This window comes from Podarcis muralis, chromosome 4, assembly GCF_964188315.1.
Source record: "Podarcis muralis chromosome 4, rPodMur119.hap1.1, whole genome shotgun sequence".
NCBI lineage: Eukaryota > Metazoa > Chordata > Lepidosauria > Squamata > Lacertidae > Podarcis > Podarcis muralis.
This window is the reverse complement of record NC_135658.1, coordinates 54,400,409-54,415,319: the sequence shown is the minus strand read 5'-3', so window position 1 is coordinate 54,415,319 and position 14,911 is coordinate 54,400,409. Positions and strand designations below refer to the sequence as shown.

Sequence of the window (14,911 nt, the reverse complement as noted above, 5' to 3'; positions counted from 1 at the left end):
TTGGAAGTTTCTAGGAGGACTCTAGGACACTGTCGGAACGCTCTTCCTGAAGCTGGGCAAGCACTTACCGTGCATTGAAAAGGCACCCTCCTTGCCTGCATCATTGGTGTGACTGCACTGCTTGAACTGCCCTAAATGTGCCTCTGTTAGTATCATAAAGTCGGAAGGGACCTCGAGGGTCATCTAGTTTCCAGTTAAGAAAACTCATTGGCCACGCAGTTCAGTTCACAGTATAAAGTACAGTACTGTCTCACGGCAGAAGACAAGCATAAACACACTGATACACCCTGAACTAATCTACTATAATACAGTTCTCTGGTCTTAGACATAATTTCATAAAGAGAGAACTTTACAGAGAACTCCATTAGCACTTTGCCATGCTAGTGAAGGGGCCAAAGAGACCCTCTTGGCCTAAGTGCAGCCATGATTGCTTCTCCCACATTTAGCTGACACCTAGTGCTTTTAGCGGAAGGTTACCGGTAAATGGTCAGACTTAGTGGATGGAAGTTTCCAGTTAGTGTTGAAACCGTAGTGTCCAGGAAGAAGAGGATGGAAACAAAGACTAATCACATAGCTTGCTTAAAGCTGCTTTTTGAGGAACTAAGTTCTCAAATCTAACTCAAGATAGACCGTAAGGTTTTCCTTTGGATACCCATGCCTAAGCTTAATGCTAATTAGCAACTGCTTGACTTTAGCCAATTAGGTCTATAATCACACATTTTTCACATGTAACAATGTATTGGAACCGTATAAGTGCTTGCCGTGCACTCTGAGGAGTTGTGCAGATTCTTTGAGTGTTAGCTTACTCTCTGCCTTCTGGCATGGCTGAATAAACACACTGGCTTCCCACCTTGGTATGATTCTTTGGCTACCCTCACCCAAACTCAATTGGACATTTGTCTACAACACTAGCTCACCATACTCTACAGTACTGTCACCGTATAGCGCAATACCTCCAGTTTTACTGCTGATGGCGTGCACTGAGCTAATATCTCACACTCGTGCAGAGACTGCTGAATCTAGCCTTGCCATTATACCCACTGCTGCACGTACACACATTCCTTAGAGAAAGGGAGCGTGCATGAGTCATGCTTTAGGCCTTTGACCTCGGACTATTTATAACCACTCAGTGCAGCTGGGATTTTTCTCTAAACAGACTCCAGACATGGGAGATGGGCTCTTTGAGGCATGGCCCAAGCACTTAGTGCAATTACACCCATTTTTCCAAATGGCTGGTAGCAGTGGTAGCAGTGTACTGTGCAGGGGGTGAGTGTTGGATCTTGGGTACAGTGGTACCTCGCAAGACGAATGCCTCGCAAGACAAAAAACTCGCTAGATGAAAGGGTTTTTTGTTTTTTGAGCTGCTTCGCAAGACGATTTTCCCAATGGGCTTGCTTCGCAAGACAGAAACGTCTTGCAAGTTTGTTTCCTTTTTCTTAAGACCGTTAATACAGTTGCGACTTGACTTTGAGGAGCAACTCATAGAACGCGGTGTGGTAGCCTTTTTTGAGGTTTTTAAAGACTTTGGTCATTTTTGAAGCTTTTCCAAAACTTTCCCGACACTGTGCTTCACAAGACGAAAAAAATCGCAAGGCGACAAAACTCACGGAACGAATTAATTTTGTCTTGCGAGGCACCACTGTATATGGTAACTGCTGGATCACCAAGGATGGGTTCCCAGGTTTCAGAGCAAGTTCATGACAACAGATAAAGTGCATTTTTATTCAGACACGGTCCACTGTTAATTATTCTAGCTTACAACCACAGGATTTAGAACAGGGGTCAGCAAACTTTTTCAGCAGGGGGCTGGTCCACTGCCCCTCAGTCCGTGTGTGGGGCTGGACTATATTTTGAAAGAAAGAAAAAATAAGCGATTTTTGCCCGCCCGCAAAGAGGCCTGAAGATTGACCTCTCCCAGTTGTTGTCCCAATAGCTGCAGTTGGGCTTCTCTTGCCAGCCAGGTGCCGTGGCAGGGTAGGAGGCTGCGTTGGCCAGCGAAGACGGAAGCAGCAGCCCCGGCAGAGGAGCCGTGGAGGAGGTAGGGGAACCAGGGTGTTGCTGGAGCTTTTACCCACCACCTGGTGCTGCTTCCTGAGAGGCACTGCGGAGAAGACAGAGCTGTCCGCCAACCCGCAAGCAGCGGCTGCGGCCATCGCAACAACCTGCCTGAACACCATGGGAGAAATGAAGAGGGGAGGGAGGGAGGCGATGACCATGAAGAAAGTGTGTGAGGAAGTGGCACAGAAAAGGAAGGAAGGACTGAGGGAGAGGGAGGAAGAGCAGGAGGGAAACGCAGCAGCAGCTGGCAGCCGGCGTCACACGCCTCCTTCACAGTACTGCCCTGCTGAGGTGGGCAGGCGGGTGAGCCGACTCCGCTGTTGAGTGACAAGATTGCTCCGTCCCTGAGGAGAAAAGCACCGCCGTGTGAGGGAGAGGGAAAGAACGCGTCTGCTGGTGATACATGCAGCGATTCCCGGAACATCCACGGGCCGGATCTAGAAGGCAATTGGGCCTGATCCAGCCCGTGGGCCTTGGTTTGCCGACCCATGGTTTAGAATATCTTCTAGGGGTGTAACATCTACAGCATAAAACTTCTAATAAATTATGAAGCGTTTATATTATAAAAAAGTCTGCACACATGTACAGTGGTACCTTGGGTTAAGTACTTAATTCATTCCGGAGGTCCGTTCTTAAGCTGAAACTGTTCTTAAGCTGAAGCACCACTTTAGCTAATGGGGCCTCCCACTGCCGCCGTGCCGCTGGAGCACGATTTCTGTTCTCATCCTGAAGCAAAGTTCTTAACCTGAGGTTAGCGGAGTCTCTAACCTGAAGCGTATGTAACCCGAGGTACCATTGTACATTTGTTTAATTTTGTTATCGGTTTTCTGGCCTATGTGAAACAGCAATCCGTGTGTGCGGACAGGCTAAATCTTATCAAAGAGATCTCAGAATGCACTCCCAGTTGCTTTTAGATAAGACTATATATTTGTAAGTACCCAGGGAACGCCACAATAAAGCAATGAAGATTTCTGTCAGGTCACATGAGTCACAATCTAATAGCCAGGAAACGAAACTTTTTAGTAAGAGTACACACCCTCTTTAGTCACATATTGGCCTAATCCTGGATTGAGTACTACTTCCCAGTATCGGCACCATGGATGGAAAACAATGAACAGATGTACACCGTATTAGATACAGCAGATATATTGTTATAGAGAGTGGTTTACAACCAGGAGGTTGTTGCCCCGGAGCTGGTTTAATTGATTTCCCTTCCATTGATTCCAAAACGAGACAGTCTGTTTTAAGGGGAACACACTACAGGACAACCACGAAAAACACCCCTACCTTTTGGCCTGCCATCATGAGCCCTCACTTTTTCTTCCTTGTCTGAAACTTATAAGCTCAATGCTGACCTTCAAATAATTATTTAGACTTTAGCCTGATATCAGGTAATAGTACCGAGCTATAAAACAGCAAATACATATAAAACAGCAAAATATACGGTACTCCCCCCCATTTAACCCAAGAAATAAGGTGTTTGCTAACACTGCCAAACGAAAATTATTTTGAGAATCTTGGTTTTACAACTTGACTATTTTGTTATTTTACTGTTTTGTTGTTTATTTGCATTTATTGTTATTTAGAAAGGTGGAATGTAAGGATTAGAAATGAATAAAACTGCAAAATACAAGGAAAATTAACAGGAAAAAGACAAAGATTTTGATGTTTCAATAGGTATTTCAACACAATGTTTAATATGAAAGTTACATTCAATTACACAGTACAACTTTACACAGCAGCCATTCTCTCAGTTACTATATTAGACTCTTCTTTGGCAATACATTTTAAATACCACAAACGTCTCCTCAGTTTTTTTTAGTACTTTAAGGATGTTTTCTAAGGTGTACCAACTACAAAACTCATAATTTTAAAGTAGTAATATCCATTAAAGCAACAATCAAATTTGCATTTTCTTTATATTTTATATCAGTAGTAGGAAAACAAATGTCAGTAGCAATATGAAATATTATTCCCCAAATTAGCAAATACAAATATTTAAATCAGTTTAACTAATGCAGCTGTAAGTTATGAACAGTAACTCGGAAACATTATAGTGGACCAGAGAATCACAATCTAACTCCGTGTTGTTATTCCTATTCCCAAAATGGAATTATTTTTGCACAACAAGATGTGGGAAACTGGCCCTGAAGAAACAAAGGCAGGATGCTGTTTGTTACATTGAATGTGAACCTGCAGTATGTGATATTTAGTAGACATCAAGCAACAACACTTCTAGTAGGCAGGTTGATGTAATTTTGTAGAAAATTAAGAAAATGTTTAAATGGCATGAACTGATAAATAGGATAGTCCTCAGATGGTTTCAAAGAAAGGGATGGTTTCAAAGATGGTTTCAAAGAAGAATGAAAGTAGAAGAAAGCTTAGTGAGAGATGTAATCTTGATTGGTACAGCAAGTTACTAATTAAATGCCAACTATCTACCTACTTCTGTGGGTTGAAAATGGTGTGAACTGTATTGTGAAATATCTGAGATTAGCTGCACTTCACAGTACTAGTAATAGGACAAGAAAGAATGGAATACACAGAGAATTCCTTGTCATAAAACTAGCGTTGCAAATGAAGACTTTTCTGTTTCCCTGAGTGCTGGCAACATTTGCTTAAAGTTTTGAAATTGTTTTAATATTCCAATGAACGCATAATATTGGAGGGGCAAGGTATGCTTTAAAATGGATACACCACCTTCATACCTTTGATAAAGCAACTTATGAAATTAATTTACATTCAGATGAATTAAATTTCACATTCATAATGAGGGTTTAGCTTAGAAGCATAATTTCATCATCTCTTTACCAAACATATTAACAAATGCTTATTTTAGTCCCTTTAACATAATTACAATAAAGCATGTAATGCATGTATCAGCATTTTATTTAGTATCAAAATGAATTCCGAAACCCCATTATTAATTGGCCGGTAGATAAGAGCACACAAATAGTCTACTATATAAAATGTTGAAAGAATGTTGTCAGAAACATTTGTACTATACACCACGTGTTTTTGGTACTGGTGGGCAGTTTTCTAAAAAGTGACAACACTGAAATAAAAAAGGAAAAAGGAAAACACCTCTTGGCTTTAATTATTCAAATCCAAGTGTTCCACAGAAATATTGCACACACACACACAAAAACTTGCGGCACAATTCATCCATATACAAGTACTTTTAAGCCCCATTGATTTCAGTGGAGAGATTTAAATAGATTAAAACATTTCCTACTGAAGGAAATGGGAAATAAAAGTGCTCAAGTTTGGCTGGATTTTTTTAGGAAGTGAAGGTGCTAGATATATCAATATTGTGGGGGAAAGGGAATACATGCTAAAGAAATAGTATTATTTACATCAACAGTTATAAAAATAGGAAAGCATAATATTCAATACATTTAAAGAACAGGCTAGCAATTCTGTTTAGCTAGACTTCTTGTTTTAACACTTTTTCCAGTTGAAGCTAGCATGACACCCATCTAGCCAATACCCTTCACAAATTCTAGTCTGCTTGTGCATTACAAATGCTATGCCAGAAAAATGGCAGAACCAAAACCTTCTCCCTCGAATTACCGTAAATCACAACAAAAGCAGTTGTTTCCAGTCTTTTGCAACACTTTAAAAGAGGAAATATTTATCTGCGCAGATGTTTTAGTGCAGCACTGTAAAGTATTTGCTTAGAAAATTAAGTACCTCTAATGCTACATTTTATTATATATACATGCCTTTCAAGAATTGTGCAGTCCCTATGCACACAATTTTTAATGTTTTTTTCTTTTTTTATTTAAAAAAAGAGATTTTATTGATTTTAACAAAAATGTTTTTCTAGGCCTAAACATAATTCAGCAATAACTCAGCAAACTACAGAAGACAATAATGACTTTAAAACCAGTCAAATAAATTTCCAATAATTTCTTTTTTCCTTCTTAGTTGTATATATCCTATGCAAACATATCCCTTGTAACCTAAAATCTTATGAATCTTTACCAAAAAGCAATTTCCATTAAGATCAGCAAGGCCTACTCCATATGCTTCTAGGCTTAGGCTGTAAAGGCTACGGCAGAAGGATCACAGATATTCGTACAGCATGCTATTTTGTTTGCATCTGCTTACTACAGAGATGTTCAAAGGCAGGACTAAAATAACTTCAGAAGAGTGTTCCCGTCTGCCAACAAGCCTGTTATAAATATTCCATGTTTATATCTTGATCCTGTCTTTAAAATTTCCTATGAATTATAGTCTTGTTCAGATTGATTTGCTATCTATTGCCTTCATTACATGAGGAACTAAAGTATGCTTGTTTTACTTTGGAAGTAAAACAAACAAACAAAAATCATCTTAAGACATGTGCACATTTATAATGCTAATTTGCTTCCACAAAACATGAGGCAACATGCCACTTATCAACAAGACATAGAACAGGTGAAAGATTACATCAGTAGGAAAAAACAAACTGAAGTAAAATCTGTCAACATTAAAATGTTTCATTCTCATATTTACATTTTTTCAATACAGTTGAAACTGAGTGACAATTACAACCTTTGTATAATACAAGTACTTTAAAGCATATTAACTTTCCATATTTTCTATAAAGTCATGCTCCACACACTCTTCCAGTAGTTTCAGTGTCCTTGTTCCACTGCCAGTTGGATAGTCCAGTTTGAAATCCTTTGAGCTATGCGTATTCAGTGCCTTGCTGCTTTCAGTTTTAAAAGCACAGCTTAGTATTCTGAAGAATGGCATTAACTGTGTGATGCTCGAGATAGAACGAAGGTCCAAAAGAGGGAAGCTATAGTGCTTTGTTGCTCTCTCATTGGTAGTTTGATCCTGTAAGAACACAAAAAATTAAAGTTGCAAATACACATTTACAGGAATTTTGTTTCGTATATAAACTGAAACATGTATTGAATACTGGGATTTTAATTTTAATTCAACAGTTTTTAACATTGTACAATTAGTTTATTTTACCAAAGCTTAGATAACAGGTTTTTCAATTCCAACAATTCCAACCACTTTCCTTTTTTAGATTACAGTCGTACCTTGGTTTTTGAACAAGCTTAGTTGTGATTCGAGGACCCGATCCCCGCTTGGGGGAATGAAGACACGTGGATACAGTATATTAGGTTAATGGGCAAGAAAAGGCCACAACTTTATTGATTACAGCATGTGAGAAGATATTGGCTTAGGCACTGGACCACAGCAAATTTGACTACACCCACTCGGAGAGGGGTGAGTCTGATGAGGGGTTAACCACCAGTAGGGGGAGCCTGTTGATGCAAATACAACTATAAGCTCTCCCGTGATGTCACCGAGGGTTGTGCCATGACCCCCCACCACACAGGGCATTGGACAGGATCCACGACCGCTGGATTCCTTTAACAGAATACCCATAAGTGAAGAGGTAGGCGATGGCCACACCTTGCCCTTCCACACACCAACAACACATTCCAATGCCTAACCGCCAAATACTAAGAGAGTTCTGAAGCGCAATGGCGGGGAGAGCTGGCACAGCCGCATTTGAGTGGCTAAACCACGCCCCCCACGGTGGCACCCGATTGGGTGCCCAACTGGTAGGCGTGGCGCGCCAGTGGGAATTGTCTCCCGCTCACAATCCCTCCCCTATGGAAGGAGGAGAGGCTTTCTCAAACATTTTGGCTCCTGAACGCCGCAAACCTGGAAGTGACTGTTCCGGTTTGAGAACTATTTTTGGAAGCCGAACGTCTGGTGGGGCTTCTGCAGCTTCCAATTGGCTGAAGGAGCAAAAAAGCGGCTTCCGGCATGGACCACCATGGCGCTCAGTTGTGCCCATGCCAGCGGAGTTGCTTCGCGTGGCTAATTGAGGATGATATGGGAGTAATTACCCTCACAAAACTCCCCCAGGGCCGGGGGAGGCTAGCTTCACCTGCAGATCGTCCAATACCTCCCACCCGTTCCGAAGGAATGCGGGGGGCAGAGGGCGCTGGGTGTTATGCACCGTGCATAATCGACAACTCTCCAAAGCCAAGGCCACAAGTGGAAGTACTAATTTAAGGTGATATTTGGACTTAATTAACAGGCATGCTCTGAATTAGGGGAGATAGAGACTGATTCAGTTGGCAGGTTGTCTTGAGGGCTAAGGTTTCGATCTGGAGAAGGACTTCTGTCGGAATTGGAATGGTATGTTGGGGGGGGGTGAGCCTCCATTTTTTACTCTCTTGATATACTTGCTGTTTTATTTGGCAAATCTCCCCCGAAGTGATAAATGCAAACGCAAGCGGGATTTAAAGACCGTTTGATTATTTCTATGGGTTAACTAAAGGATGGAACTGTGTAGAATCCTGATTAGGATTTGGCAACGACCCTAATTGGAACAATAAAAAGAATTCTTGACTAGATTTATCAGGATTTTGGGAAGAATTTGCTCATTAACAGTTGGAGTGAGATCACAGTACAAAATCTTGGATATCGGCCCCGGGTTAATGGCGGGAGGCCAGACTTCTTTGTCTTGGAGTGATGCACTGAAAATTACCCTTGTGTGCAGAAACAAAACCAACAGAGAGTTGCTGAGACTTTTGGATGACAACAGGTGGAAGTAAGAAGAAGCTCAGAAAATATTCTACACAGAATAACACAGGATTAACCCTCTTGCTAAATTAACGGATGGACTATTTAAAGGCGAAAGAAAGTTGTCAGATCAGTGACTGACAAAATAAAAGAAGGATTAACCCAAGAATTGTATTATTTGGACTAAGTTCTATTGCAGGACATTAGATCATTATGGCCCGAACCTCAGAGCATGGGAAGCCACACAAAGTTATGTGATTTGGTATGGAATAATTGGTTATTTTATTTGGATTATATTAGAATTTGGAATTGTATTAATGTGGCCTATTGGATTGTAAAAATAGAAAATTAATAAAAATATTATTTAAAAAAACCACAATTGGCTGAAGGAGCTTCCTGCAGCCAATCAGAAGCTGTGCTTTGGTTTCTGAACGTTTTGGAAGTCAAATGGACTTCCGGAACGGATTCCGTTCAGCTTCCAAGGTACGACTGTATTTCCCTTTTTTTACTATGCTTGGGCATGGATTGTGCTAGTTGCACCATATGCTAGGCCACTATTCTGACTTGGAAGGCTTATTTATATTGGCACCAAGGAAGAAGCATGATACAAATATACTATATAAAAATATAATCTGGACAGTCAGGACATTTAGGTTTCAAAATGTAGCTAGGTAATCCTTCTAAACAAACTATGAAATCATTAGAACTATGAAAACCAACTGAAATTTAGACTTTACCCCATATTTCCGCTTTATTAAGTCCACAATTCTGACAATATGCGGTTTGCATTCCTGATGATTTTCCATTAGATCTGAGGATGTCATGCTGTAAGCCTGTGTGTCCACCTCTGGAACAAAGGCCCACCTGTACCTGGAAACAAAAGCATTTTGATATCAGGAAGCATACACAGGAGGAAACTATTTTGAGAACATTGGTTAAGAAAGAAAAGAATAAACATTCTTGCCCAACTATTGTCAACAAGCAGCTTTATTTAAGGAGGATGGTAGCTCAGCTCCCTCTTTTCCTGATTGTCATTTGGCAGAGCAGAACCTATATACTGACACTTTCTCCACATTCATCCAGATATGCTTGTCATTTTGAGACACTTTTCAGAAATTCTATTGTACTACAAGGACAACACTAATGTTTCGATTGGTTTCAAACACTGAAATGAAGCACCAATGTGCAAAATCTAGTTTGAGACTGCAGTAGTTACTTTGATGTAGCAGGCCTCATTTGTTTTCCGCAAGAGTGCTTAACCTGCAGGCTGGATGCAGCTGCCCAGCTATGGGAAATGGCCTGTCTGCCCCTACAGGCTTATCTGCTGATTTGATTGAGATAAAGTATTCTTCCTGATCTTTAGACGGCAATCTCTACAGACCAGCCAGAGTACTTTATCTCTTGATCTCAGGAAATAAGATCCCTCTGGCTGCTCTTTCAAGGGTAAAATGCAGTATTTCCCCTCAACCCAGCAATGGATGCGATATGCTGCCTTTTTACTTTGCACAGATGCTTTTGTGTAAAAGGCAGTGTTTGTAACCACCTGAGTGCTCTGGGAGGAAGGGCTGGCAATGCTGATAATGTGTGTTTGTGTGAGTGCCCATATGAGAAAGTGAGCATGAGCTGTGTGACTGCATGTCTGGTGAGGGTCCATGTGTTCTGTAGTATGCATGTGTGCGCACTCCCACACTTGCATTGGCCAGGTTTGCCACTGACACATAGTCCTCAGAGGGGTGGATAACCGTTAAAACAACCCACAGGTTGAAAAAGGTTAGTCCCCCCCCCATTTCTATGGGAAAACGTTGTCAATGAAGTTATGCCAGTTCACCACTGTTCTTTATGGCCCTTTCACTTAAGAAAACAATTTTATTCTGGGAAGCCACTCTCATGTAGAAAATTGTGAGGTTCTCTATACAGTCCTTGTATGTGACAAGTGTTAATGTCTATTCCACTGTGGTGAAAACCTATTCCTGGTTAAGGAATGAGTTACTGCTCCATAAGTTGGTAAAAAAAATGTGTTGTTTTCCCCCAGGATGCAGCTACAGACAACTTGTGACTGTCTTAGTCTTTGTGCTGTGCAGCCTTAGCGTGTAGTTCTGGCCTATATCAGAAGCATTCTGCATGGAGAAATATTGTGGAGAAGAGACAGAAGACTGAAGTTGCAGGAGTTTGGTAGCCTTGGACTTGCTGAGAACTTTAAGCAAGGACTCTGAAAGCTGAAAACCTTCTCTGGGCTCAGAGAGAGAAGCCTTCTTGAAGTAACTGTGTATAGTGTGTTTTGTATTTATGAAGTAAAACAACCTCTGTTACACTTTGGCTGCTGTGGGAAATTGAATCACTTTGCTGAACTTCTGACAGCACAAAATCTCCCAACAGGTTATTGGGCACAATCATTCAACTCGTTTCGGTTCAGCACACATGACCAATGGACAGCACCATCTCTCTTCTTTCACGCCATCAGGGTGGGAGCAACTAATGTAGGTTTGGCAGTGAACTGTCAGGACATTAGTGGGGTGCCTGTTCTTATTGCAGCACCATAAACTAAACTATCACACCACGAAGGCAAAAAGGCACCCACCACATTTTCTACTTATGAATTAAAAAATAATAACAAAAAAACCGCAGGACTGCTTTGCATCTTGCAGATGAAGAGTGTACTCAGTTATCACATACAGCCACCAAAAGGGAGGTACCCAAAGAAACTAAACAAAATCAATAAGTGAAACACAGAAACAAGTCAATAAACAAATCTATGCAGCAAAGAGAAGAAAGGCTTACTGAAAATGTGAAGTCTCCAGGTGGCAATGCGACACTAGGAAGGCAGGATACAATCTGGCCTCCCTGCGTATGGATGGCTCACAAACAGAAAAAAGGCCAGGGGAAAAATGCAGCAAAGGGATGTACAAGGGCTATCTGATGACCTTCACATGCTCTTGTGTCTCAGCATGCTGCGCTATCTGACTGTCATAGGAATAAAAATAAGCATGCTTACATCTGAAACAATTGCATCTTGTCAGGTGGGAAAGAAAGTGCAGTGTCCAAGAATTTGCAGGCTGATAAATACAAGGAGAGCTCATTCTGCTGTATGTCACCAAGCAATGGGCCATTGCCCTCTGATGTTTTCTGTTTACTTATTTTACTGTTGTGCCTGAGAAATTAATAAATATGAAAATTAAGGATTGAAACACATACAGAGCTAGCTATATTTACTCTTGGATGATTTTTAAAGAAAAGGTAAATGCTGAATAAGAGGCAAACCAAAAATGACTTACAAATTTATATCCTTGCAGTTATATCCCACCTTTCTTCCATCATGTGCCTCAGGGAGACCCTGGGGTTTTTCTAGGAGGTCTCCCATCCAGCCACGTACCAGAAACCTGTTTTAACTTCAGCAAGTTGGTGGCTTCATGTGCTTTCTTACCATATCCTTGGTGAAGCCCTGCCTAACAGGTACATACATATAGATCTGATGCCCACTTATGGGAAAAAGGCGGGAGGTGATTTTAAAGGGGAAAATGGCAAGCTGGGAAAAGGCCAAAGAGCTCCCTACTCAAAATCACAGTTGTTTTTCATAAAAGGAAAATGAGAGAGCTGGGACTTTGTGTGTAACCTGCAGCTTGCTTCTGTGAGGTAGCAGCCATTAGAAATGCTATTTATGAAACAAATGTGCTATATCTGAAAAGACTTTGGAAGGTAGTTATCGAGCCCCAGAGGTTCTGCTCCACAGGGACAGCTCCACTTTGGCCCAAGGACTTTATCCCATGTAAGCAAATAGTTGATATTCAAGTAAAATGCTAAGCCAGAACAATTTATCGGCAATAGCAGTATCCATTATAGCATTCAAATTTATGATGATGTGAAATTTGATCTTTTATCAAATATTCCAACCCACCCAGCAAAAAAGGGGCACATCACTATTCTATCCCACATATCTTCCTTTTCAGCTTTCAGAAATACAACTTCTGAATAAGGAGCTATTCCACTACAAAATCTTTGTGTATCTGCAAGCTTTGGCTTCTCTTTTCCTCCCTTGAAATTACTGGCCTGGTTTGAGACAAATGTTCATTCCCTGAAGTGACTGCAATATACAAACTATGATCTGCATTTGTGAATGAGCCACCACAGTCTAGTAACACAGACAGAACTTTCAAAGTCATTTCAAGTACATTTCTTTTTCAATTTAGTCTGGCCACACCTGTCAGCTGTCATCAGGTGCTGAGTTATCAGATGCTGAGGGGAAAATATATATAAATACATGCGTGAACCAGCCCATTGTCTTCCCTACAACGATCCTCATCCTATTTTATTTGTGCAAAGCTGGGAACACAATAAATGACCTCATACCAGGGTCAGACTAACAATCCATCTAGCCCAGTATTGCTTATTGAGGCTGAAAGTGGCTCTGCAGATTGTGCTCTCCTCTCCCCCAATTATTTGCTATCTGATCCTCCTAACTGGAGATGCTAGGGACTGAACCAGACAACTTCTGCAAAGACAGCAAGCACTCTACCACTGAGCAATGGCTCTTTCCCAAAGCAAGAAGACTTATGAAACAGGTCACAAGGTCGCAAGCAACTACAACGGTCACATTGAATGGTCTCGCCAAGCATCATCTGTTTATTATGTACAGCAAAAAATTCTTACTTTGCTGGTTCCTCCTCTTCAGCTAAATCTTCCTCTAGCTGTATAAATGCTTGAATCTGGGCGGCAGAATTGAAAGAAATCAACAAGGTATTAATATATGCAATTCAATATTAAATCAGCTTTACATTACATTATGCATATAGGAACAATCTCAAGGCTCAACTGTCAACAGTTTACTGAAATTTCCTATTAGTTACACCAGCGGTGGGAAAACCTTTTGGCCTGGTGCGCTGGATTTTTATCTGCCCCCAGATAAAAGTGCTATAGGTCTGTTCATGTGGGTTATTCCTTTTAACCTTTTCAATAGTGAGACGATTAACTTCTTTAATCTGCTTGCTAGTGCTTTATTGCAAAACGGCTTCCTCAGCCATTCTATTTAGGGTTGTTTGGCTAAAGTAAGAAGAAAGAGAAGTGCAAAATATAATGGAAGTGGCAAATATATAATGGGAACAACCCTCTGAGGGCTGGCTTTTGGAGCTATAAATTTGGTGCTACGTTTGGACTTGGATTAGGGTCTTATCTTTAGGGTTCAATCCTGGTGAGAATTTCGGCTTTCAGATTGAAAATCAGCTGATATTGTAAAACTTTACACTATAAATTTTCTTTTCTGCAATGTTACTCTTATTCTTCAACAAACAACTCTTTACTTTACTCTTGATCTGAACTGGTGATTAACTGGGCTACTCCATTTCTCCTCAAGGCCTAGAGTCTATAAGTCTGGCGGTCTAGAGAGCTACCTACACAGGAATCTATTATGATTCTGCTAAAATAAGGCACCTTCCCAGAAAGCAAGGCTTCAAATGATGTTTCTTTACTGCTTAGCATTGAGTTCTGTGAAGTAGATTGACTTGTTCTAGCATGAAATGATCTGTGGGAAGGTCCATTTTGCTTAGTGCTGGGTTTTGGTGTGCAAAGCCTCTTTAGGCCAAGCCCCATCCTTATTTGCCCCAGATATGATGCCAGGTACGTGGGTGGCACTGTGGGTTAAACCACAGAGCCTAGGGCTTGCCAATCAGAAGGTTGGAGGTTCAAATCCCCGCAAAGGGGTGAGCTCCCGTTGCTCGGTCCCAGCTCCTGCCAACCTAGCAGTTCGAAAGCACACCAGTGCAAGTAGATAAATAGGTACTGCTCCAGTGGGTAGGTAAACGACGTTTCCATGCGCTGCCCTGGTTCGCTAGAAGCGGCTTAGTCATGCTGGCCACATGACCCGGAAGCTGTACACCGGCTTCCTCGGCCAATAAAGTGAGATGAGTGCCACAACCCCAGAGTCATCCACGACTGGACCTGATGGTCAGGGGTCCCTTTTTATGATGTCAGCTGTAGGGTGGGTGGCCATGGCTTCCTACAAATGGGCTTGCAAGCCGAATGCCAAGACCTGGGGGGCCAAGTATGGACTACAGAATGGAGATTTCCCTGAGATTTTGAAGGCTATTGTCTCATCTTGTTTCTAAGGACCATTTACCAGCTCTGTCACCATGATCGGCCATAATGAAGTTAGGTGCTGAGGGGAAATTCTTAGCAAAAGAACCCTGAAGAACAGAAACATCTGGGCAGCTACTACAGAAGTCTGTCCAACACGCAGGTTGTCAGTCAGTCGCTCTAGAATAAAATTTACAAAAAGATTTAAGACACTTTTGTATTGAACTGTCATGAATCAGGAGCACTA

At 41.3% G+C, this 14,911-nt stretch overlaps 1 protein-coding gene across 4 annotated transcripts in view; it reads right to left on the bottom strand.

Moving 5' to 3' along the window:
- Positions 1-3,718: 3,718 nt before the first annotated feature.
- DOP1B (DOP1 leucine zipper like protein B) overlaps positions 3,719-14,911 on the bottom strand; it is a 63,536-nt gene continuing 52,343 nt past the window's right edge. For all 4 annotated transcript variants that reach the window (XM_077927328.1, XM_028727138.2, XM_028727137.2 and 1 more), the window contains 5 exons: positions 14,708-14,844; positions 13,246-13,301; positions 11,594-11,749; positions 9,339-9,471; positions 3,719-6,885 (listed from right to left, as the gene is read on the bottom strand). In XM_077927328.1, coding sequence (XP_077783454.1) covers positions 6,628-6,885; positions 9,339-9,471; positions 11,594-11,749; positions 13,246-13,301; positions 14,708-14,844 — 740 coding nt within the window. In that variant the 3' untranslated portion in view covers positions 3,719-6,627. The remainder of the gene's footprint in view (positions 6,886-9,338; positions 9,472-11,593; positions 11,750-13,245; positions 13,302-14,707; positions 14,845-14,911) is intronic.